Raw genomic sequence first — 22,775 nt, forward strand, 5'->3', positions numbered from 1 at the left:
AAAAAAAAAAAAAAAAGAGTGAGAGAAAGAGACTCATTTAAAACAAACATATATGTACATAATAGTAGAGGTGGTAGCTGTGGGCAGAGTGGGAATCGTGGTAACACTGTGTTGTGGATGGGGAACCCTAGTTTAATTCATGCATGTTGCCTGAAGCAGAACCCACTGAAAAACCTCAAATAAGAAAATATGAATCCTGAGGCAGGTGTCTGTCCCCACCCTTACAGACAGCTCAGGAAGGGTTCTCCTGTAGACCCACCTGAGTCCTTGGTGCTGCTAGGGAGATCATTTCCTCTCCTGTTTCCTTCAGCTGGGCACATCTGGCCCTAGCCTCTGACTATGAACAGCTGCTCAGTTTCCTCTGCCCTTGGTCTCTCTGTGGCTGTGTGGATGCCTAGACTCTGGGACCCTGGACAGGCTTTGCCTATACAGGTCTCTCCAGGTCTAAATGAAGCCATGTGGTTTGCTAGCTGTGTGACCTCAGAGCTGTCTGGTCTGAGCTTTGTCACCTGTGAAGTGTGAATAGTAATAAATCCTTTCATCTTGGGCTGTCATGAACATTAAAATAATGTGCCTGGTGCAGTCTTCCTCTTCAACTAATTTCTGCTTTCCTCAACTCTTAGCCATAGTTGTCTGTTTTGTTTCCTTTTTTTTTTCTTTCTTTCTCCTTGTTTCCATTTTAATTATTTGTTTGTTTGTTTATTTTTTGTTTTTTTGAGACAGGGTCTCTCTGTGTGGTTAGTTGAGACTGACCTGGAGCTCACTATGTAGCCCAGGCTGGTCTTGAACTCACCGATCAGATCCTCCTATCTCAGCCTCCCAAGTGCTGGGATTATAGGCGTGTGCCACCACACCTGGACTTGTTTCCATTTTTAAGCTTTTAGTTTTGAAATAATTGCAAATGTTTAGAAAAATCACATGGTAGAGAACTCCTTTATGCCCCTTGCCCTAGGGTGATCTCTTCGATCATCCTGGTGTACATTTGTTTGGTTTTGGTGCCGGTGGCCTTGGGTTTAGGAGTCCCTGTCTGGCAGTCCTGACTGCGGTGCCCCGTGGTATAAGGACAGTCCCACATCTCTCCAGACTGCACTCAGAGGATATCTTCATGCCCGCTGAACAAATACAGCTAGCTTGCTTCCTCTCTCTGTTGCTACCTGCTTTGGGACCGGTGCAGCTGGTGGGGTGAGAGCCAGCTCCATCACAGCCTCCTAGCGGGAGAGATGCACACCTAATGCAGGTGTGGTGTTGACCCCAGGGAGAGTCCTTCCCTGTGAGACTTTGAACCCTTCTGATGGTTGCAAGAAAGTCGGTGATTGGTGCTAGGAGCTCTTAATGCTTCTCTTAGTAGCAGACTCAGTGCCTGTGGCAGCAGTTGGCTGGGGTTCAGTAACTGTTTTATTTTTAGTGTACTTCTTTAAAAAAGAAACTCTTTACTTAAGATAAATGATGCTGGTTTTCCAGTGATACAGAGCTTTACTTAAAAAAATATTATTGAATCAGTAAAGTATGTATGTGACTCAGAATTTTAAAGGTATAAAAACATAGGCATTAAAAAGTGACTCTTCCTTCCTCTGCCTCCCCCTTTCCTCAGTGACCTCGCCAGAGACAAAGGGCAGTGACCTGTTTCCTCTACAAATCCTGAGGACGCTCAGAGATGTCAAGCATATGCTTCCTGGTACAATCTTTAGAAGTGGCAGTGTGCTGGGCATGTGGTCCAGGGCTCCGTCTTAGGGAGAGTTCCACCCAGTGAGTGCCCAGCTTGCTTGCTTTATAGCTATGCCACGGTTTAATTAAGTGCTCCTCCAGATGGACAGTAGAGTGCTTGCTATTGCAGCACTGGCATGGGGCCTTATGCATGTGCCCACATTCAGGTGGGGCAGCGCTGGGCCTGGGGTATGTGCCTTTGCACTTTGGGCCGTCACCATGCTGGCCTCCAAACAAGCTTTGCCAGGAATGCTCCAACCAGTAACACTGAGACTGCTAGTCAAGCTGCCCTTGGCTATAGGGCATTAGCAAGTGTTTTTGAGGGGTGACAGTCTCTTGGGTAAAAGCCAGTTCTGTGACCTGTGACTTGGTTTCCACATCTGTAAGTGAGGTAGTGCTGGCTGGTTGGTGTCAGGAGGGCTGTGTGAATGTCAGTGCAGGCAGGTTGAGCACTTAACACGCCAGGTCCTTTTATTATGATTGGTAAGAGGATTTCTGTGTAGCTTCAGTTTTGACTCCTGAATTACTGTGGGATGTCTTGCTGTAGGTTTGAGCTATTTGTATCTCCTTCTCCTCTGCTGGCCTCTCTGGCTGTACCTCCTCCTTCCACAGACTCTTGTCCTTGCTCCTCCCGCTGCCTGGGCAGCTCTTCTGCTCCCTGCCTACCCCTGTGCTCAGAATCTGCCAGTGTCTCCTGGATGAGATCTCCTGACATTCCTGAGCACGCTGCCCGTGCCCTATGCCCATGACTCAGGCATCCTTGCTTTGCCATGAAATTGACGCAGGTTTAGGGTTGGCCTCTTACTTTCCCCTACCAGATGCTAAGGGGTAGGGATTTTTAGTCCCTTAGTCTCTCAGGTGTGCCAGGCTCTCACCCTGGGCCTAGTGCCCAGACCTGTTTAGTAAATGTGCTGCTAGCTGTTGATAGCATTTACATCTTTCAGCTGAGTTGTTGCTCTTTCAAATTATCAATTTAAACATATTTAATTTGAAGTATTCAGGAAAGTAATCCTATGTGTGTAATGGGTGTTTTAATATTCTCTCTTTCAACTTTATCATATTCTTTTCCATTTTTGATTTTCATCTTTTTCAGCTTGTCAGTTTTCCTTTTCTTCTTTCATGTTTCCAGACTTGGTATCTAACCTAGATAGTTTTTGCTTTTAAGGTCATACATTTTTTTTCCCACACATTTTCATCTAGTTCTCTTTGGTTTTGTGTCCTCGTGTTTCAAGCTTTGGTCCAGTTGGAATTTATTTTGGTGTAAGGTAGAAAATAGAGATCCAACTGTATTTATTTTGTTTTGTTTTGTTTTTTTGTTTTTGGTATCGGGGATCGAACTCAGAACCTTGCGCTTGCGAGGCAGGCAGTGGCACCACTGAGCTAAATCCTTGGCCCCAAACTTTATTTTTATCTAGGTGGCTGCCCATCATCCTCTTGTCACAATTATGTGATTGTTCCTAGTAACAGATGAGGCCCACGAGGCTCAGATGAGGAAAATCACTCACCTACTAAGATCTCTTAGCCAGCAAATGCACTAGCATCCTGTACTGCTCTCCTCTCCACTCCTTGGGTATTTTGCAGCGAGATGCCAGCATTTTATTGTTCTATGGCTTTTTTTGCTTTTGGCAGGGGCCCAGCACCTCTATTTATCTGCTGTCTTGTCTGTGGCTGTTGAGTTTTCCCTTGATCTCTTACACGGCCCCTCTTTGTTGTTCCCCCTGTTCTTCCACCACTGACATGGCTCTCATTGTTCTCTGCAGGGCTTCTGAGGTGGTGATGAATGTCTCCTTTCCCTCCTTCCTGCAGGATGGGCCTCAGGTGGCACGTGTGTCCTGGAGGACACTGGCAAACTGCCTTTACACACGGTCTGCTCCTCTTCCTCTGCCACCTGCAGGGCTCTGCCCACCTGCTCCTCAGGACGCCTTGGGGTTCCCAGAGGACTTAGGAATGCAGGACTGTGACCAAGAAGCAGCTGGCAGTAGGAAGTGCGGAATTTGGAGTCAGGCATATCTTGAGTCTGGCCCAGCCTTGACTATTTCCTGCTGTGTAAGCCAGACCCGAGGTTTGTCTTCAGAGAAAGGGTACCATCACTCCTTGTGGTGCTGTGGTGAGGAATCAGAGCTAATGCACAAGTCATAAACCCAGGTGCCTGTTAGAAGCCAGGCTGGTGCCCCTGGAGAGGGGTGGGAGGCAATCAGGAGTTGTGGGGACCAGAGTAAAATAGGAATGCATAGCTGTACTTGGGGACAGTGGCCCCTTGGCCACATCACATACAGATCCAGTTTTACCACATCTGTTACTTCTACAGCCTTTCTGTGCCATCTTTCTTTTTTTGTTTGTTTGTTTTTTTGTTTTTTGAGACAGGGTCTCACTATATAGTTGACACTGACCTAGAACTCACTGTGTAGCCCAGGCTGGTCTTGAACTCACAGCAATCCTCCTGCCTCAGCCTCCCAAGTGCTGGGATTACAGGAGTGCACCACCACACCCGGCTTATCTGTGCCATCTTTCAAATGATAAACATTGGCAATGCATTCATATGCTCACAGGTGCTGGTTAGGTGGAACAGTGCTTATCCCAGCATGGCTCACCTTTGTCCCTTTGCAGCCAGTGAAGTGGGCCCCATGCTTGGTTTCAGCCCAGCATTCGTTGTGTAGTGGCTGCTGCTTTTGGGGCCCACACATGGAGTGCTGGGTCAGTTCTACTCCCATGGGTACTTCTGGTATTGGAACTGCCTGGAACTTATGTTTTAGGACCTCTTCATATGGCACATCCTTTACCAGCGAACAGGAAGCTGAGATTTCACTGTGAATGCATCAGGGGCTTATGACTTAGGGGAGATATCCAGTCCTGCCTGCCCAGCCTCTCTTGCTTGGGGTCTTTCTGTTGGTCCCGTGTGTTTGGCCAGGACCTCTGTGCAGGAGCCTATCTCTGCAGGCTTGTTCAAAAAATGAGGATTTCCTGTTCAGAAGTGGGAATAGTGCTCCAGGTTGTGGCTGGCACTTGCCAGGTACCCCTGACAGGGCCACCTAGGGAAGTATTATTCATATTGTTTCTCTTACTTTTGTGAAGAGTGTGTATGAGTCATAAAGGGACATGGGGAACATAGTCCCTCACCTCTGGAACCATGTGCCTTGCAACAGGAAAACCATATGGAGGGAAGAACACTGGCATGCACAGGACCATCGTACACCTGAATGGCTTCCCCTTGATGGAACTGAGTGGCTACACCACAACCGAAGTCTGCTCCCTGGCCCCTGCACCAGCAGAGTCAGACAAGGACAGCTGTAGCCTGTGTCGGCACCTGACCAACTCTGATTTCCATCCCACACCAGGTGGCTTTGGGCAAGTTGTTTAATCTGCCTGAGCTTTTAGTTTTCTGACCCAGAAAATGGGGAGACAGGCAGTACTTGTAGTTAGAGTAACATATCAAAGTAGCAGCAACAGTGATGGTACCTGGGGCTGATACAACTGCTGACACTTCCTCCCACCCTGGACCTGTGACATCTACGTCTGTGTCCTGGAACTCCAGCCCACCCCTGCACAGCTCCAGGGACAGAGCACCTGTTCTGTTCTGGATGCAGATGCTGCTGCTCAGGGACGTGGCGTGCTAGGCTGGAGAGCAGTTGTAGACGGAGCTGTGACTCCCTGCGGCCTGAGCTTGACTGTTTCCTTCCCTCTCTATGGTGCTTCCCATGTGCTAGCTATCTCATTCAGTCGTCACTGCACCCCAGTGACTGAGGCACTGTCCCTGTGTTCACTGTATAGATGAGGGAGCGGGGTTCAGAGTGCTTTGCTGTAGCTGGCAGAGTTCACCATGGCCTTAGAATATCAGCTGCCACTGCGGTTTATATTGTTCATAGCAGTATATTTACATGGCTTATTGAGTGAAAACAAATCTTTTTCTGTATTTTAAATTTAATATTATTTCTCCTTTTTAGGATACCTGTAACTTCTGACTTTAAAAAAACTGATTTGCGGTTACTAAAAATGTTTAAAATTTGATATTCATTTTTTCCAGCTAAAAAATTTTTTTCTGGGTACATTCCCGCCCCTCCGGTCCCAGAAGGAAAATTCCCTTTCACAGATAACTTAGACTTTGTTAAATGCTGAGCTTTGTCAGTTTATCATTATTTTTATTTTTGAAATGATTACAACATACAGTCTATAGAATTGGAAATTGTAAGTTTTTAAAAAGTACTGAGAAACTTTAACCCTGTTATAATTACTCTGCAAACCTTTCAAGTTGTGTGCAGTCAGTGCAGCTAGATGAAAAGCCCTGATAGATTGGAAACATAGAGGCTCATTTGTCAGCCTCAAGTTTCTGTCTTGAGTTCCCACCCACTTGGTCTTTCTGTCCCAATAATCTCAGGGGTGATTTCCTACCCTAGGTTCATGGGAACGGGGAAGGACACTGATTCATTCTCTGGAAATACTAGGGAGTTTAAAGAAGACAAGACAGGCGGGCTGATTGTGTCACTTCCTGTTGCTTGATCAAAGTTTGCTGAAGAGACGGGAGTCACAGAGTGACTGCCAGGCAGTGGGCAGTTAGTTGCCTGCTGCTGACCCCAGTGTCTAGCAGTGCCTGCTTCTCAGTGTGGCCAGTCAGGCTGCCCTGACCTCTGGGCTTCTTAGAAGTCATTGGTGCGGGCGGTGCTCGGAGAGGGAGTGACAGGAAGCAGAGCTGTGTGGTTGCCGGAACACAAAGGCGGCTTGTGGATGCCGCCGGATAAGGCTGCAGATGGAATCCTGACTGGCTCCCGCACATTTGGGCCGGTCTGCACTTGGATTTCTGAGCTGTCAGTCAGCATCATTTCCCATGCACAGAATTCTGACGAGTGGTAGGGCCCAAGACTTGGAAGGAGTAGAACTCCACACTCTGCAACCGTTGTATATGCCCATAGGAAATCAAAGAAAAAGAACAGACTCCTGGTGAATAGAATGGAGGAGGCATGGAGCTAATGTTGATCGGTGCAGCCCAACAAGGGTTAATTGAGCTGTGCCCAACCTGGTTCTGGGTTGGGAACGCAGACCGTGGTCCCAGGCCTTGGCTGCAAGTGCTTGATGTGGGGTGGGAGGGCAGAGCAAGGCAGGCAAAGCCCAGGGCACTGAAGCTTGGACAGGTCCTGGGCAGGGAAGAAGCGAGAGTGAATATGGGTTCTGTCTCGTTCTCAAGTAGAGGATGGAGGGCAGGGTAGAATGTGTGGAGAGGATGATGGCATGAGGCTTAGGTCCACGCTGGAAAGGACAGACTATGTGGCACTGCAGTGAAGAGCCTGAGCTTCTCCAAAGCCTGTCCCTTCATTTGTATAGTGTGGGTAACGTTTAGTCCTGGAGGAGACCTGGAGGTTGGAATCCCTCCTGAGAGCCCCTCGAGGAGCCCATGAGACAGAGCAGGGTTGGCCTGGGTGCTGGGACCCTGGGCCTCACAGAGCTGGTCCCCAGGCTGGGGCGCCATGCACTCCTCTTACCTTTAGCTCCTCCTGCTCAGAGCCAGCTTCACAGCCTAGGATGGCCCTGAGTTTACTGTGGGTGGGAGGATCAGGGGTCCAGTGACCTCTTGCCAGCAGGATGAGCTCAGATTCACCTTGTGGGAGGCAGGTGTGGGCTCCATGGGCCCATGGGCAAGATAAAGAGCCCAGAAAGGCATTTGTGAAGGGCAAGGGGCAGTGTGTGGCATAGGGCGAGTATGAAAACAACTGTTAATTTGAAAAAGGGGGAGTCTGAAGCTGCACTGGGGAGTTAGTTACTGTATTCATAGGACAGTGATAGCTCTAACAGGAAAGAACTATGGCCAGTGTGTGTTTATTTTTTTATTTATGCACTTAAAATGTAAATTTCTGGATGGATTCTGCGTACCCTTGTTTGAGATGAGGACAGAAGAATGTACTATGAAGAATTTCCTCTCTGCCCCCTAGTTTATCTTGCATTCCCATGGTGTGCCAAATCTATGAAGAAGCAAACACCTACTCATCTGTAACACATGTTAGCAAACAGCATGCACACCTGTTCCCTGCCAACACAGGTGACACTGTGCACTGCTCTGCACCTTGCTTTCCCCCCTCTCGCTGTATGTGGAGACCATTCTGGAGTGGTACAGAAAGGTCTTCTTCATTTGCAGTGTTTATTTGTAACCCATCTCTTACTGTTGGGCATATATGTGGTTTCCAACTTTAGGGACAATAAACACTCCACAGGGACATTTGCCATGTGTACAAGCTTGGCTGGATCACATGTTAAGTGCATTTTGATAGTGCTTTCCCAGTTGGCTCTGCAGATTAAACCAATTCACCCACCCCTGACAGTATGAAATAGTTCTGAGCTTTTTATTTTGTTTATTTATTTTTGCAAAGCTGAGGAATGAACCCAGGGTCTTTGTACTGAGCTACATCCCAGCCCTTTTTAATTTTGACATAGGATCTTGCTAAGTTGCCTAGCCTGGGCTTGAACTTGCAGCCCTCCTTCCTCTGCTTCCAGAGTGCTGGGATTCCAGGTGTGTACAGTTGAGTCTGTTTTAAATATGTTATGTACCTAATACATGATGGAGCCAATGTCCTTCCACATGGCTACGGGAGAAACCTAGGCCCTCCTGTCTGTAAGATGCTGCTGCTGCTGCTTGCACCTGGGCCTACTCCCAGCTCCCTCCTGTCCTGGGTGTGGGATGAGGAGGGAGAAGGGCCCAGGGTGGAAAGGGAGCTAGACATGCCAACCTGCCTAAAGCCAGATGCACACCATCTCAGCCACTTCTCTCAGTGTTAGGATAAAATACCCCATACCTGCAACTTAGGAGAAGAGCCACTTGATTTAGCTCCTGTTTTTGTAACTTTTAGTCAGCAGCAGGGTGGAAGGTCTAGACAGAGGAAAGCTGCTTGCAGCCCAGCTGTCAGAAAGCAGAGAGAGAGAGAAACAGTAGAGACAGGAGGAGAGATTTTCCCTGGCAGGTCGCCCCCAGTGACTACCTCTTCTAACCAGACTCTACCTCCTGACAGCATGCTCCAGTCACCTTCCAAAAGCCCTACCTCTGAGAATAGGAGCTTTAGGGAATCCAGGTAGAAACCCTAACACTGCTGACCCTCCTGGGGTCAGAGGAGCATAGGAAACAGAGCAGTGACTGAGTCAGCAGTCCTGGCTTGTAGCACCCTTTGGTGTTTATTGGATGCGTGACCTAGATCACAAATCCCCTTGTCCCTGAGTCTCCCTTTTCTCATCTGAAACACACATAGCTAGTGGGGACGAAGTAAGCTGGTCTAGTGCACTTCGTCAGTGCCAGCAGGGGGACAGAGATGTCCCCTCTACCACATCATTGTCATTAGAATCACTCCCATAGCAATCTTCCTCTGCCTCTTACTGACCATAACTGAGTCTGGAAAACCTCCTCATGGGGCATTTTGTAAGCTAAAATGAAATCATGATTCCTTTCAGGGGGGCAAATACTTGTATTTTCTCCATTCACAAAGTCCAACCCCTTAGTTTCTTGTTGAAATGACTCTAAATGCCATTAAAAAGGACACAGTCCCTCTGCAGGGTGACGCTAGGTTCCCCCATCAGCTGCTCTGTGACCATCCATTATCTGTGGCTGGGCTCTGGTGTGCCGTGTGGGGAAGGATGCATCCAGGCACTCATGGAACTCATGCATGCAGAGCTCAGTGGCCCACAGTACTAAGAGAAGCACCAAGTACTCCCTTGGCCCCCACCCTTTACTTCTTGAGTCTTTTTCTCTTCTTTCTGAGCAAGGGTGAGTGATTAGGCACTGTCCACACCTAGCACAGAACATAAGGTTTTTCCTGCTTAGAATGACAGTAATAAGATTGATAAAATAGATGTGTGGGTTCAAATTTGGATGAGCTTTCCCCTAAATTTAGCCCTGCTGCATGTTAGCTGTGTGGCTCTGGGCAAGCTCTGTGTTGTGGGCCTCAGTTTCCCCATATCGCTTGGTGGTTCTGAGGCCTAGTGAGGTCTCGCAGGTCTAGGTATCCCACCCAGGGCCTGGAGCCAGGAAGTGTATGGTTACCATGCATTCCTCTTTGCCCACTTTGCTGCAGTGCTTTTTCTAGCCTTCCTCTTGTTGACCTTACCTTCTCTCATCCCAGGGGCCCAGATCATCGACCTAATGATGCTGGTCATCGATGTGACCAAGGGGATGCAGACCCAGTCGGCAGAGTGCCTTGTGATCGGCCAGATTGCCTGCCAGAAGATGATCGTAGTGCTGAACAAAATAGACCTCTTAGCCGAAGGGAAGAGACAGGCAGCCATCGACAAAATGACCAAGAAAATGCAGAAGACCCTCGAGAACACCAAGTAGGTTTGCCAATGGGAGGAACGCTGTCCTAGCAGAACTTGACATGGACTGGGCAGGCAGGGTCAGCCTCCTGCTGTTGTGGAATTCCCCCTGGTGCTTGCACCCTCAGGGCTTCAGTGAGCTGGGAAAAGGTGAAGGGTTATTAAAAGAGGCCAGAAAACCCAGGAACATGAAGAAACTAGACGCTGCCTTTCAGGGAGCTTGCTCATCAGAGCAGCACACATTGGCGGCTGGTTGTGCCCTCTCCTGCTCCAGGCTGTAGGCATACCTCATCTCTCTGGTCAGAGCAAGGCACTGGCACTTGTACGCCTCAGCTCCCAGAGGGGAAGCTGAGGGCTGTGCGCCGTGTGAAGGCCTGGTGCAGAGGGCAAGTTCCCTCTCGGGTTCTCCATCCTGCCCACATCTCTGGGCCAGGCCCTGGTGTAGAGCAGCTGGGAACCACATTCTTTGGCCGTCTGCTTCTCCACATCTTGATGGTCAACAAGGAACAAGGAATTTAGGTAGATGAATGGTCATTTCTGTCCAGGAGTTTGTGGTACTTACTGGGTGGATGGATGGATTGATGTTGCTGCTGGAGGCCAGAGGAGAAGATGGCAAATGACACAGGGCCTATGTTGCAGCTGGGGCAGGGAGTGTGCATTGTTGTCTTGTAGAGATGGGAAGTGGTCATAGAGTTTCATGCGGGTCTAACTGGATGAAGATCCTCATCAGGAGCTCCAGGCCTGGTCAGGAAGACCCAGGTACACTGGGGCATCAGGGAGGAGGACGAGGCAGGCCGCACTTGGTAGTTGCTTAGGGATGGAAGGTATGGCCCTTAGTTGAGACTATGAAGGAGGGAGAAGAGGACATGGCCTTTTGAGGAGGCTACTTCACAGACATTGTCTATTTCTGGGCGCCGATGACAGTCGAGGCAGGAAGGTGCCAGAGCCAGCAGGCAGAGCAGGATAGTGGTGCAGGGGTAGCTTGGGATCAGGAGCCACCTGGGTGCTCAGGCAGTCTCAGGATGAGTGACCCTGATGTGGTAGAGAAAACGAGTGAATGTCGTTGTTGAGCACACAGAGTTTGCAAACGTTGTTGTATCAATTTCCTGCTTCCTCTCTGAGCCGATCCCTTTTGATCAATACTAAATAATGGTCACTGGGAGACAGGGATGCTTCCTCTTTGCTATGCAGCCAGAGACAATATCCTGCCACTGCCACCTCTCCTTCTCTGGCCCTCAGAGAGCAAGCAAGTAGAGAGTGTTTTTGTTTCCCTGTCATAAAGATTGATACAGCTTCTCATTTATGATTTTTTTTCACATCCAACACCTGCAGCTCTCCCTCAGAATTCTCACATTGGTTAAATTAAAGCTCTAGCACTGTGAATGGGCCAAATATGTCATAAAAGATTTCCTAGCGCTGCCTTTTGTTAGCAAAATTCATCAATCCGATAAAATCGACACATTTAGATAAGTGTTGCATAAGAATTCAGACTTTGTTATTCCCAACGGAAGTGGATATGAGACTGTAAAAAGGAAGATAAAAAATTATATCTTCTTTTTAGTGAGTTATTTGATCTCCCTGCCATTTTATTTACTTGTCAGAAAGGGGAGAACAGGTCTTTTGGACTCCTGCATAAAAACCTGATACAGTGTTAGTATCATTTTCCATATGAACAGGCCTTCTGGGAAGGGCTTAGCATACTTCGGAAGGTAAATTAATAGTTGCCATTGATTAATTAAATTTAAGAAAATTTCTCACTTGCATGTTTGAATTATTATTCTTATTTTAACTTATTGGTTCAAGTTATGGACTTTCTTACACAGACGAAATTGTCCATCGGAGGAGCTTCAGAACCATCTATTCCTACAGCACCCAAGGGTGCAGAGAAAGGAAAGTACAGTCACCCTGGTAGGTGTGACCAGGGGGCCAGTGCTAGGCAGACCAGTCGTCTTGCAAGGGAACGGCAGCTTTTATCTTCATGGAGCTGAAGCTTCTTAAATCATTTTAAGGGATTGTTTCCCTTCTTTTGGTCCCTTGCTTAGTAAATACTGGTCTAAATGTGAAAACATTTTTTGTCTGGAAAGAACAAATGTGGACTGGTGAACCACACACATATCAAAATCTGAAAAATGCTTAAACATAAAACTTACTTTCTCTACCCAAAGAGTAATTAAAATAGAACTTGGACAATAGAGAAATGTGGTTAAAAGAAAGAAGAGATGGGCCGAGGATTTAGCTCAGGGGTTCTGCTGCCTGCCTCGCAAGTTCAGGATCCCAAGTTCGATCCCTGGTACCAAAAATAAAGAAAGAGGAGACCACCCAGAAATTTCTTTTCTCAAAATAGCAGCTGTTAATATTTTGAGTTTTAAAAAATTTGTCTTTTTACTATGTGTAGTATTACCCTCTTTCCTTCCACATTTTTTATTGTGGTAAAATGTACAGAATATCATTTTAACCACTTGGAAATGTGTAGTTTGGTGACTTTAAATACATTCACATTTCTACATCCCCCCAGAAACTTTTCATGATTCCTGACATAAGCTGTGACCAGTAAGCAATAACTCTCCCTTCTACCCTTGCCCCAGTCCCTAGGAATTTCTGTTTTACTTTCATAGAGATGAATTTACCTATTGTAGATACTCTGTATAAGTGGAATCCTACAGAATTGGGCCTTTGTATCTAAATTTCATGTAGCCTAATGTTTTTAAGATCCAGCCGAGTTACAGCACATGTCAAATTTTCACTCCTTTTATGGCTGTATAGTATTCTATTGTGTATGTGCCGCATTTCATTTAACCACTCCTCTGATGGTGGATGCATAGGCTACTCTCTGGCCATAGTAATAATGTTGCTATGAAATGACATCTGTTCCAGTCCCTGTTTCAAGGTCTTTGAACATGTACTCCTGTATTTCTAGGAGTGGAATTACGGGGACATATGGTACTTTGGTGTTTAACTTCTTGGGAAATTTCCTATTTTCCATAGCAGGTGTATTATTTTACATTCCCACCAGGATTCCAATTTGTTCACAGCCTCCTCGACATTTATTATATTTATTTTTTTCTCAAGTAGCCAACAAGGTGTGAAATGATATCTGTTTTGATTTGCATTTTGCTAAAGATTTACATCTTTTCATGTGCATGTTGACCATTTGTATGTGTTCTTGGAGAAATAGCTCTTCATATCCTTTGTCCATGTTTTAATTGGGCTATTTGTTGTTGAACTATAGGCTTATATATTATGAACATTAATCTCTTAATTCATGACTAAGAGATATCTGTAAATTTTTTCTCCCATTCTATAGGTTGTTTTTAAATTTTCTCAATAGTGCCCTTTGATTAAAAAAAGTTCTTAATTTTGATGAAATCTAATTATTTTTCCTTTCATTGCCTTTGTAGAATCTGTCATTTGCTTTGGGTTATGGACATTGTAGCACAACCGTGTCTCCTAGTCCATGAACATGGGATGTCTTTTCATTTATACCTCAGGTCTTTATAAATTGCTTTCACACATGTTTTGAGGTTTTCAGTGCTCAAGTCTTTCACTTCAGTAGATTCACTCGTTAGTGTTTAATTCTTTCTGATGCTATTGTGAATGGGCTCACTCCTTTAATTTCCTGTCTGTATTATTCCTTGCTAGTGCATAGAAACATAACTAATTTTTGTTGATGTGCCCTGTACCACTGTTGACTCTAACTATATCCCCTCCCCTTTTCTATCATCTAGTTATAATGATAAGGTGTTTTCATTTTTAATTTCTACTATCATTACTAATTTTTTTACATAAAAATTTTTCAGGTAATCATCCCTCTGTTCTTGGCTCTGTAGACTGGCTTAAGTTTTCCTTCTCCTGGGCTGACCATCTTTGTAAATCAGTAAACTTTGTATTTTCAGTTATTTCCTCATCATAGATTCCCAGGTGTGGGATTACTGGATCAAAGGCAAGAACATTTTTAAACCTTTTGTTGAACACTACCCTATTATTTTCCAACAGGTTCTGCCATTTTACAGAGGGATTAGCAGATAACTTTGGTTTACAAGATTAAAACATATTTGAAGCTATAGAATAAGCATGGTATTTTACTCTTGTTGTATTAATACTGTATATGGTTTTTAAATTACTGGTGAAAGTAGACATCTTTTCCTTAAATGTATTAAAGTTGTATTTTGTGTGTGTGATGTATTTTGTCTATTTACCCCTTGAAAAAAATTTTTTCTTGGTATCCAGGATCGAACTTGGTACCTTCCACTTTCAAGGCAACAGTGGAACCACTGAGCTAAATCCCCAGCCCATGCCCCTTGAAATTTTAATGCTTTGTTTTTGTTAGCAGGAGTGTTGTTTTCTTGGTTGTTTGAGATAGGGGCTCACTATCTAGCTCAAGCTGGCCTTGAACTCACAGCAGTCCTAGTGCCTTGTCTCCTAAATGCTTGGGATTAAAGGTGTGCACCTCCATACTCGGCAGGAGTGTTTAATATTAATAAGACTTTGCTGTTGACCCTTTAACTGTCACACTTGTTAAAACCAAGTCTTCGGCAACACTTGTTGTGCTTCCATTTCAGTTGCTTTTTTTTGGTACCCAGGATTAAACTCAGGACCTTGCACTTTCAAGGCAGGTGGCAGCACCACTGAGCTAAATCCCCGGCCCTCAGTTGCTTTTTTTTGACAGGCAGAAGTTTCTAATTTTTATGTAGTCAAACTCTTTGATTGTTTTTCTTTATGATTTATCTCTGAAAGCATTTAAAATTACTCTTGCATAATATCAATGTTAACAGAAATCAGAATAGAAGATAAAAATGTACCCGCAATCTTCCCAGTGCATCAAATTAAAATGTTTTCTCCCCAGGAACCCTGTCAGTCTTTCCCACATGTACATAATTTGAAGTAGTTATCAACATGTTGACACTTGTCCGTGTTCTAGGCTTCTCTATTTATTTTCCCACTAAATGTTATCATATGATAGTATCCTTGATACATCTTTCCCCAGACTTCCCCTAGTTTCTTCCTGCTTTTGAAACACTCTGTTTCCTGCTTTCTGTTATAGCTAAGGCCCTCTGCTTGGAGCCCACTCAGGGGTCCCCTGGTCCTGCTCCCTGTCTGGGATTGGCTCGGACAACAGCCTTGAGAGATTTGTGTGCTGCAGCATGGACTCTTACAATGTGGCTGACTGGTCATGTGGTCTTGCGTACCTCACTGTCTGTCTCGAGTTGCTGCTTCTTCTTCTATAAAATGAAAGCCACTCTGTTCAGCCTCACAGTTTTTGTCATGAGGAGGCACTTGATATGGACCCTGATGAATGATGGATACTTAGTACTCTTGGCTGTAATGTGTGGAGTGCCTATGATGTCCTTGGCCCTGTGCATGAGATTTCCCAAGCAGGGTTGATTAAATCAGTTGCCTGTTTACAGTTCCCCCCAGCGCTAGGTTTTGCCTCTGGCCTAACTGCTGAGAATAAGACATGATAAATGTTGGCTGTTTTGAAGTCTCCTATCCCAAACATGAAGCTTATATTTGGTTTTTTCAGTTTTTTTAATATGGCTTGTAACTTCATGTGTGTATCTCTCTCTCTCTCTCTCTCTCTCTCACACACACACACACATACATACACACACACACACACACACACACACACACACACACACACACACATTTTCCACCTCCCTCCTTTGCATTGGTTTTGTGGGGTGAACAGCCTTCAATGCAGTCAGCCCTCACGTCTGGGCCCTGAGACACTATGATGTCCTGAGAGGAGGCAGTAGGGTGACAGGGACACCAGAAGCTGGGTGTCTGCCTTCTCCCTGGAGCCCCTCTACTCCTGCAACCTCGGTGTCAGCCTAGGCTAATAGCTGTGATCCTCGGGTGCAGGGGGCTGGGCCTCCCTGCTGTGTGCAGGGCCAGGAGGTCCTAGTGTGTGACAGGTTCAGGAAATCAGTAAGGCTAGCTCTGCTCAGGCCTGCCAACCAGCACGCCTTTATGTTTACTTACGATACACTGCCCAAAAGGGTTTGAACAAAAATAATTGAATTTCCGAGAGCTTTCTGGTTAATCGCTGGAATTCTCTGTGCACGTGCTTACCCTGTCTGTCCCTCTGCACGTTGGGCTCAGGGTATGAAAAGATGCCTGTGCTGACTCTCCACTCAAGTGGCTCTGGCCAAAAGCCCCCTTCCCACTTCACACAGGTTTTCCTCTCACCTCTCACCTCCTCCCATAGACAGCTGGCCGTGCCTACCTGGGCCCCACAGCCCTGAGCCAGTCCCTTGGTATCACGTGGCTATGTGATCCTGTGGTAGTTACATTCCTGCTGCTGGGCAGAGAGGGGTGCATTCTTTTCCTTGTTTTTCTCTTGTGCCTCTTTTCTTCTCTCTCCTTCCGTGTTTTTATTTCCTTCCTTCTCTTTCATTACTTTTCTTATATCCATTTTTCTTCCGAGACCTACATCCTTGTTATGGCTTGTGTCTAGATGTCCCTCCAAAGCCTCATGTGATCATAGGTGGGCTTTTTCTGAGGTGTCTGGATCTAGGGTGTGTGTTGGTGGGATTGACTCATGGGGCAATGTTAGGCTCAATTAAAGGTGGGAGTGCTACCCACGCTAAGTAGCCCGGATAAGACAAAGGGTACAGAAAGACGCTGTTAAGGTCACTTGTTGCTTTTGCTGTCTTTGCCAGCAGTCCACTGTTTTTCTTCTCTGCGATGCCCCTCTGCCATGTGTCACTCTCCCTTTGAGCCAGCCAACAATGGACTGAAACCTCTCCAAACTGAGCTAAACAAACCTTTCCCCCTTTCACTTTGGGTGTCGGGTATTTTGTCTCAGCAATGAGAAATGCAACTAAGACAGTCCTGCATCCTTTCTGGGGCTTGTCTGGCCATGCTTGGTGAGCTGGTCTTAAGCCCTGGCTGGAAGTACCCTCTTAAACTCATGTTAGATTGTCAGCCAGTGGCTCCTGATTTTGATCTTTATGTTGTTCTTTGGGAACTCTAGCTTCTCTGAGTTATTTTCTCTCATGTCTAAAATAAAACAAAACATAACACAGTACAACCCTAAGCTGGCACAGTGGCCCATGCCTTTAACCCCAGCACTGAGGAGGCCAAGGAGGGAGGATTTTGAGTTCAAGGCCAGCTGGGGCTACAGAGCAAGATCAAGGCTGGCTTGGACTACTGTACATAGCTAGAACCTGTCTTCAAAAAATAAAAGTAAGAAAGTTCAAAAAGTCTGTTTTTTAAAGAGTTTGCTGCCAACCAGGGCAGGGGCAATGCGGTGAGGGTTTGGTGACCATTGCTCCCCTTATGAGGGAGCCTGCTGTCCAGCTGGGCAGAAAAGACCAGATGAAGGACAGGGGAACTGGAAGCAGTGTGAGCTTCCAACCCAGAAGTGCTCCAGCTGGAGTCAGGAATGGGCACTGGCTCCAGAGGGCTAAGCAGCTGTGGCCCGTGCTGCATGCTGGGTTTGGCACAGGACCCCATGGTATAGATCAAACTGGCTACTGATGACAGGGAAACAGAGGCCAAGTGAAGGAAATCGAAGGTGACTCTGGAGTGGAAACCAAGCGAGGGTCCTCGCTGGAATGCGCCTCTGGTAGCCTGTTGCCTGACTGGGTGAGGTTTGGGCAGACAGGGAGTAAGTGAAGAGGGGGAGGAAGGGGAACAAGTGTGGTGGGCATGGCTGCTGCAGCAAGGCTATCACTGCAGGCAGGGCTGAGCAGGGCTGGGAAAGACCTCAGAGGACCCTGGGTTGGATGACCTGGGAGAATGGAAATCAGGGCATGGATTAGAGCAGCGGGCAGATGGGGCAACTGCTGAGAGATATGGGTGCCATTCAGGCAGAGCCAGCTGGCCACCCCAGACCAGCGTGGGGGCAGTGGATTGGGAGCCCCGGTGCAGATTGTCAGAGCGTGGAGGCTTCCAGAGGACAGCAGGGCTCTTGGGCACTTTTGAAGACCGGGGAGGAAGCATGGCCTGTTGAGGAGGTGGAGGACAAGTGAGGGCTATGAGAACAGGGCTTGGGGTGTGGGTGATAGTCCTTGCCCAATCCCTTAGTATCACACAGAGTTGGGTCCCTCGGGGAAGAGGGCAGACTCCTCACCCCAGTGCCCTGGAGCTCTCTGTGCCTTCCTCCTGCACTGGAACCTGGCACAGGCACTGTGCTTGGTGCACAGCCTTTGGTTTGCACAGAAAGGAGTCTGTGGAGTCACAGGCCCTGTGAGTAAGGGGCCATGGGGCTCGTCCTGAAGCATGATGGACGGGGAGCTGGGTACAGATAAGAAGTGTGCCGTGGGCAGGTGTCAAGCAAGGGCGTCCCCCAAGAGAGCCATCTGGGACCACAGGAGGGCAGGGGGTGCAAGTCCCTGTAAGAGCCTGGCAGGCAGGGAAGGTTGGCTCGGTCAGCAGAGGCTCCTTCAGGTGCGGACACAGGGCGTAGGAGCAGTGTGTTTGCTGTGGGACATTTTCATCGGCCACTTCTTCTCTGGCTGGGCCCTCTTGCTGTTCATGACAAGCCGCACTGGCAGGAGGAGTAACATGAGGGTCTCAAGGACTCTGTGACCCAGAGTGAGGGATCTCATGGGGCACAGTGAGTCTGGGGTACACTTGGATGTGGCACAATGCCATGGGTTACAAGAGGATGTTAATCCTGTGTCATTTATCTTTAATTTCCTTTACTGCATTCAGAAAAATGTCTCAAATTGATGCTGTCATGTCTTCAAGGCTTCCCTCACTTTTTAACCAGGCTCAGTGCCTTCAGCATGTAATAGTATCTAGCTAGAATGTAATAGTTTTGTTTTGTTTTTCTTGTGTTTATTTTCGTAGCTGAAGTAGTAGAGGATTTCTCATCCCCTGAGATTGAGCTGTTGGTTAATCAAACTTAGAGAGAGCAGAGTCATAAAAAATGACACATTCATACCTTAAACATAATATTTTCACTTAAAATATACATATGCATGTTCGTGTAATAAAATCAACATAATAGTTGGGACAGAGGGGTTAGGGTGATCAGACCTGGGCCCCCCTTCATCCTCTGCAGTGTAGCAGAATCACAATTGTAACTTGTGACTGTCTCCTCTTCTCTCTGCACTGGTTTTGAAACATCTATATTTTCTTCATTATTCGTGAATTCAGTGTTCCACACATAGTCATTTCCTGTCCATGCTCATCTTCAATTCCTTTGAAGTTCTGTAAAGATACGATCCTCTATATTTACTTCTTGGTCAGAATTTACATTTTTATCTTTGTTGATTTGCCAATAATGAGTTGTGGATTCCAGCCACATCCTGGTAGGTGGCTGCTATCAGTGTCCTGGCCTTTCCTCCAGGTAGATGTGGTGTCCCTACCCCATATGCCACTGTTCTCCTTGGTGGCACCTCCTGAGTTCGGTGGCTACACCTGTGGTATAGAAGGGGACTTCAGCAGAAGACTTTCCTTTCTGTGAGAGATTTTGAGCAGTAGTCTCTTTGCTCTGGTAGATGTCTGCTGTCCGCTGTTGCTGGCAAACATCCTGCCCAGCCTACCTTTTTCTTCTGTGTGCTGCCCTTGACTGGAGCTCTGAGTTTTCTCGAATAACAAAGTACTCCCTAATGCAGTGTCTACATTTCCATTTCTTAAGTAGTGAAGCAGGACTCAAAAAGTAGTCTGAGTGCAGAATTGTTCCATGTTTTCAACCACCCTCCCCTTGAATCTATTACGGTTTTCTTATCCACAGCTAATTTGATACCAGGTTTTGAGGAGATTTGCCTTTGTCCTGTCTTTCCAGGAGATTTGACTTAGTTCTTATAGAAATAGCAATTTCACATGGTTGCTTTATGATACTAAATTAAATTATGTTGCTATGACAACACTAATAACTGGCATTGCCAAGTCAGTGGCAGTGCCAACACATCTTGTTTGGCATAAAGATCTGCTGGCAGGGGCAGAAGTCAGAAAGCCTCTTCTGTACAGGCAGTGAGCCTCAAGCTGTGCCCTTTGTGAGCATCTGCTAAAAGGGTGATGAGCATGGGTTTGGTAAGGAAGTGGAGAGCGCTAGCTAATGGGTGTCTTGGAAGTGGCAGGTGGTGGAGGCTTCCACTCTTATTTATGACAAGGGCTAGTGCCACATGACCTCCTCAAGCCCAAGCAGATGGAGCACTGTCTCCCGGCCTTCTCCGGTGGAGGTAACCACAAAGCGACTTTTTATCATAGTCCACTGCTCTCTGGCTGTGTGGCTTGAGCCAGCTGTTGGAGCCTCTGTAATACATGGGGATGAGGTGCCAACTGTGCCTCCCATAGGGGCCATTTCCTAACTCCCTCTTGTCTCATCCTCCACCATACCCTGAGAGGCTCTCGGGTTCTGGGGTCAGGCAGGTGAGGTGGATCTGCCTGGAGGGAACACCATCCAAAGAGGTAACTCCCGGAAGTGCATTCTAGCAGTAGGTAGGTGGGAGTTCAGTCAACATTAGGTGGCTTAGCAAGGAAATACAAATTAAATTGGAAGATATATATTAAAAGGCAAAAAAAAGACCTGAGCACATCCTAGTCTACCCCTTTCCATCTGTAAGACCTTTGCAGCCATTATAGTCTCTGAAAGAAAACCCTGCATTGTTCATGCCACTGCTGCCCTAGTCCCTGCCCACCAGCCTGGGAGCTACCCACCCTTGTTCCCAGGGAACACTTGTGTCTGGCTTTTTCTGCCTTCACAGGATGTTCTTGAAGTTCATGCACACTGAAGCATGTTTCTGTGCCTTACTCCTTCCTGGATCAGTTACTGCCCCACTGTATAGACGCAACCAGAATCTGTGATAGACATCCAAGCTGTCTTCATCTTGGTTGCTGTGAACAATGTGCTGTGAGCATGTGTAGATGTGTATTTGTTTGGGTCCCTGTTTTCAGTTCTTTCAGGGAGGGGTAGGCATTGCCTGGTCACTTGTAATTGTTTTTTGTTTGTACCCGGGATCAAACTGGGGTCCTCGCACGTGCAACGCAGGTAGTGGAACCACTGAGCTAAATCCCTGGCCTTGTAATCTTGTGCTCTCTACTTGCAAAGCATAGTTTGCTGCTAGGTATGTGCTCCTTGATTGACAGACTTTATTTTCTTTTAACTTCTAGGCCATCCTGTCATTTTCTGTCCTCCATGATTTATCCTGAGATATCTTCCACTGTGGCTCTGTGTGCAACAGTCACTTCTCTTGGAATGTTTTGGGATTCTCTCCTTGTCTTTGGCCTCTAACAGGCTGTGACATGTGTAGGTGTGGCTCTCTGAGTTTGTCCTGCTTGGAGTTTGGTCAGCATTGCAGATATGCAAAGTAGTATTTTTCTCAGGTGTGAGGCGATTTGGACTGTGGTGTTCCAGGCCCCTCTGCCCCCTTTCTCTTCCTGCCTGCAGGAAATCTGTGTGCCTCTGCTGTTCACTTGTTGGCATCTCATGTCTATGCAGCTCATCTCACCTGGCCTCTTTGTAAGGTTGCTGATTTTTCCTGCTTAGGGCTGCTGCTGAGCCACAGTTTTCATTTCAGTTATTATTTTCAACTCTAGAGTTTCTCTTTGTTTTATATTTTAAAAATTAATTTCTAACTGTTCCTTTTTTTTTTTTGATATAGGGATCAAACTTGGGACCTTGCACTAGAGGCAGGTGGCAGAACCGCTGAGCTAAATTCCTGGCCCTTCTAACTTTTTTTTTTTTTTTTTTCTGTATTTGGTGAGATAGATCCTGTCACTTGTTCTTTTAGTTCTTTAGACATGGTTCCTTTACTTTGTAAAAACCACTTAAAATAGCTGGTTTAAAGTCTTTGTCTAGTAGAGTTTATTCTGGAACACTTTCTTTTTTTTTTTGGTACCAGGGATTGAACTCGGGTCCTTGCGCTTGCAAGGCAGGCCACCGAACGGCTGAGCTAAATCCCCGGTCCTGGAACACTTTCTTTTAACTCTTTTTGTTTCTCATGTATGGGCCATGCATACTCTTGTTTCTTTGTGGGTGCTGTAAATATCTGTTGCAACCTGTACGTTTAAAATAATGTGATAGTTCTGGAATTCAGGACCCCCCCCACACAATTTGTTGTTACAGTTTGTTTAGTAACTTTTTGAACGAATGTTGTGAGGTCTGTGTTTATTGTTGTGGGTGACTCTGAAGTCTCTGCCTGGTTAGTTAGTGGTCTGCTAATTGAGCAGAGACTCCCTCCATGCCTGGAGTGCATCTCCTGGTCAAGGGGCTGTACGTGCATGTTGAGCCATGCTGTCACTGTTCATGCAGGTGGCTGACAGCTCTGCATGAGCTTTACTTCCTGCTTGCACAAAGCCTTAAGATCAGCCAGAGGATAAGATAGCCCCTGAGCAAAGGACAGCGTGATTTCCCACACTCTCCAGGGATAGCTCAGTCCTGGCTTTGTGGTTAAGCTTTTAGGGCAGCCTACTGTTTGCCTGAACTGTTGTCTTCCACTTTGTTGGTGTCAAACAGTTGCCTCTGATTATTCTCAGTGCTTCTCCAGAGACAAAGCAGTTTGGAGAAGCTGTTGAGCGGCAGGTTAGACAGAGGCAGCCTTGCTGGTTGGATCTTCCAGGGAGCCACCCCGCAGGAAGAACAGTGACAGCTCTTTGGGACAGGGGCTTTGAAGAAACTCAAACCCATACTGCCCTGCTGCCTATAGCTACTGTATTCACTGTGGTTTTGGCAGTTGGGTTCCAAGAACACCACAGAGTTGGGGAGGGTGAATGGGAAGGACAGGTTAACATGTCCTGGGTTCCACTTGTTCTCACCAGGACTCAGCCATCCCTTGAGAGATGACATTCTGCAGACAGCTCAGTCGTTGGTCCGTTCCAGAGTTTTGAGAAGGCTG

The 22,775-nt window shown here is 46.6% G+C and overlaps 1 protein-coding gene across 2 annotated transcripts in view; it reads left to right on the forward strand.

Moving 5' to 3' along the window:
• Nucleotides 1-22,775, forward strand: part of Eefsec (eukaryotic elongation factor, selenocysteine-tRNA specific) — a 184,689-nt gene that overhangs the window by 49,507 nt on the left and 112,407 nt on the right. For both annotated transcript variants that reach the window (XM_010617323.3, XM_010617315.3), the window contains exon 2: nt 9,795-10,002. In XM_010617323.3, the coding sequence (XP_010615625.1) occupies nt 9,815-10,002 (188 nt within the window). In that variant the 5' untranslated portion in view covers nt 9,795-9,814. The remainder of the gene's footprint in view (nt 1-9,794; nt 10,003-22,775) is intronic.

The sequence above is a fragment of the Fukomys damarensis genome, unplaced genomic scaffold (genome assembly GCF_012274545.1).
Source record: "Fukomys damarensis isolate Sample0158 unplaced genomic scaffold, DMR_v1.0_HiC HiC_scaffold_37, whole genome shotgun sequence".
In the NCBI taxonomy this organism is placed as follows: Eukaryota; Metazoa; Chordata; class Mammalia; order Rodentia; family Bathyergidae; genus Fukomys; species Fukomys damarensis.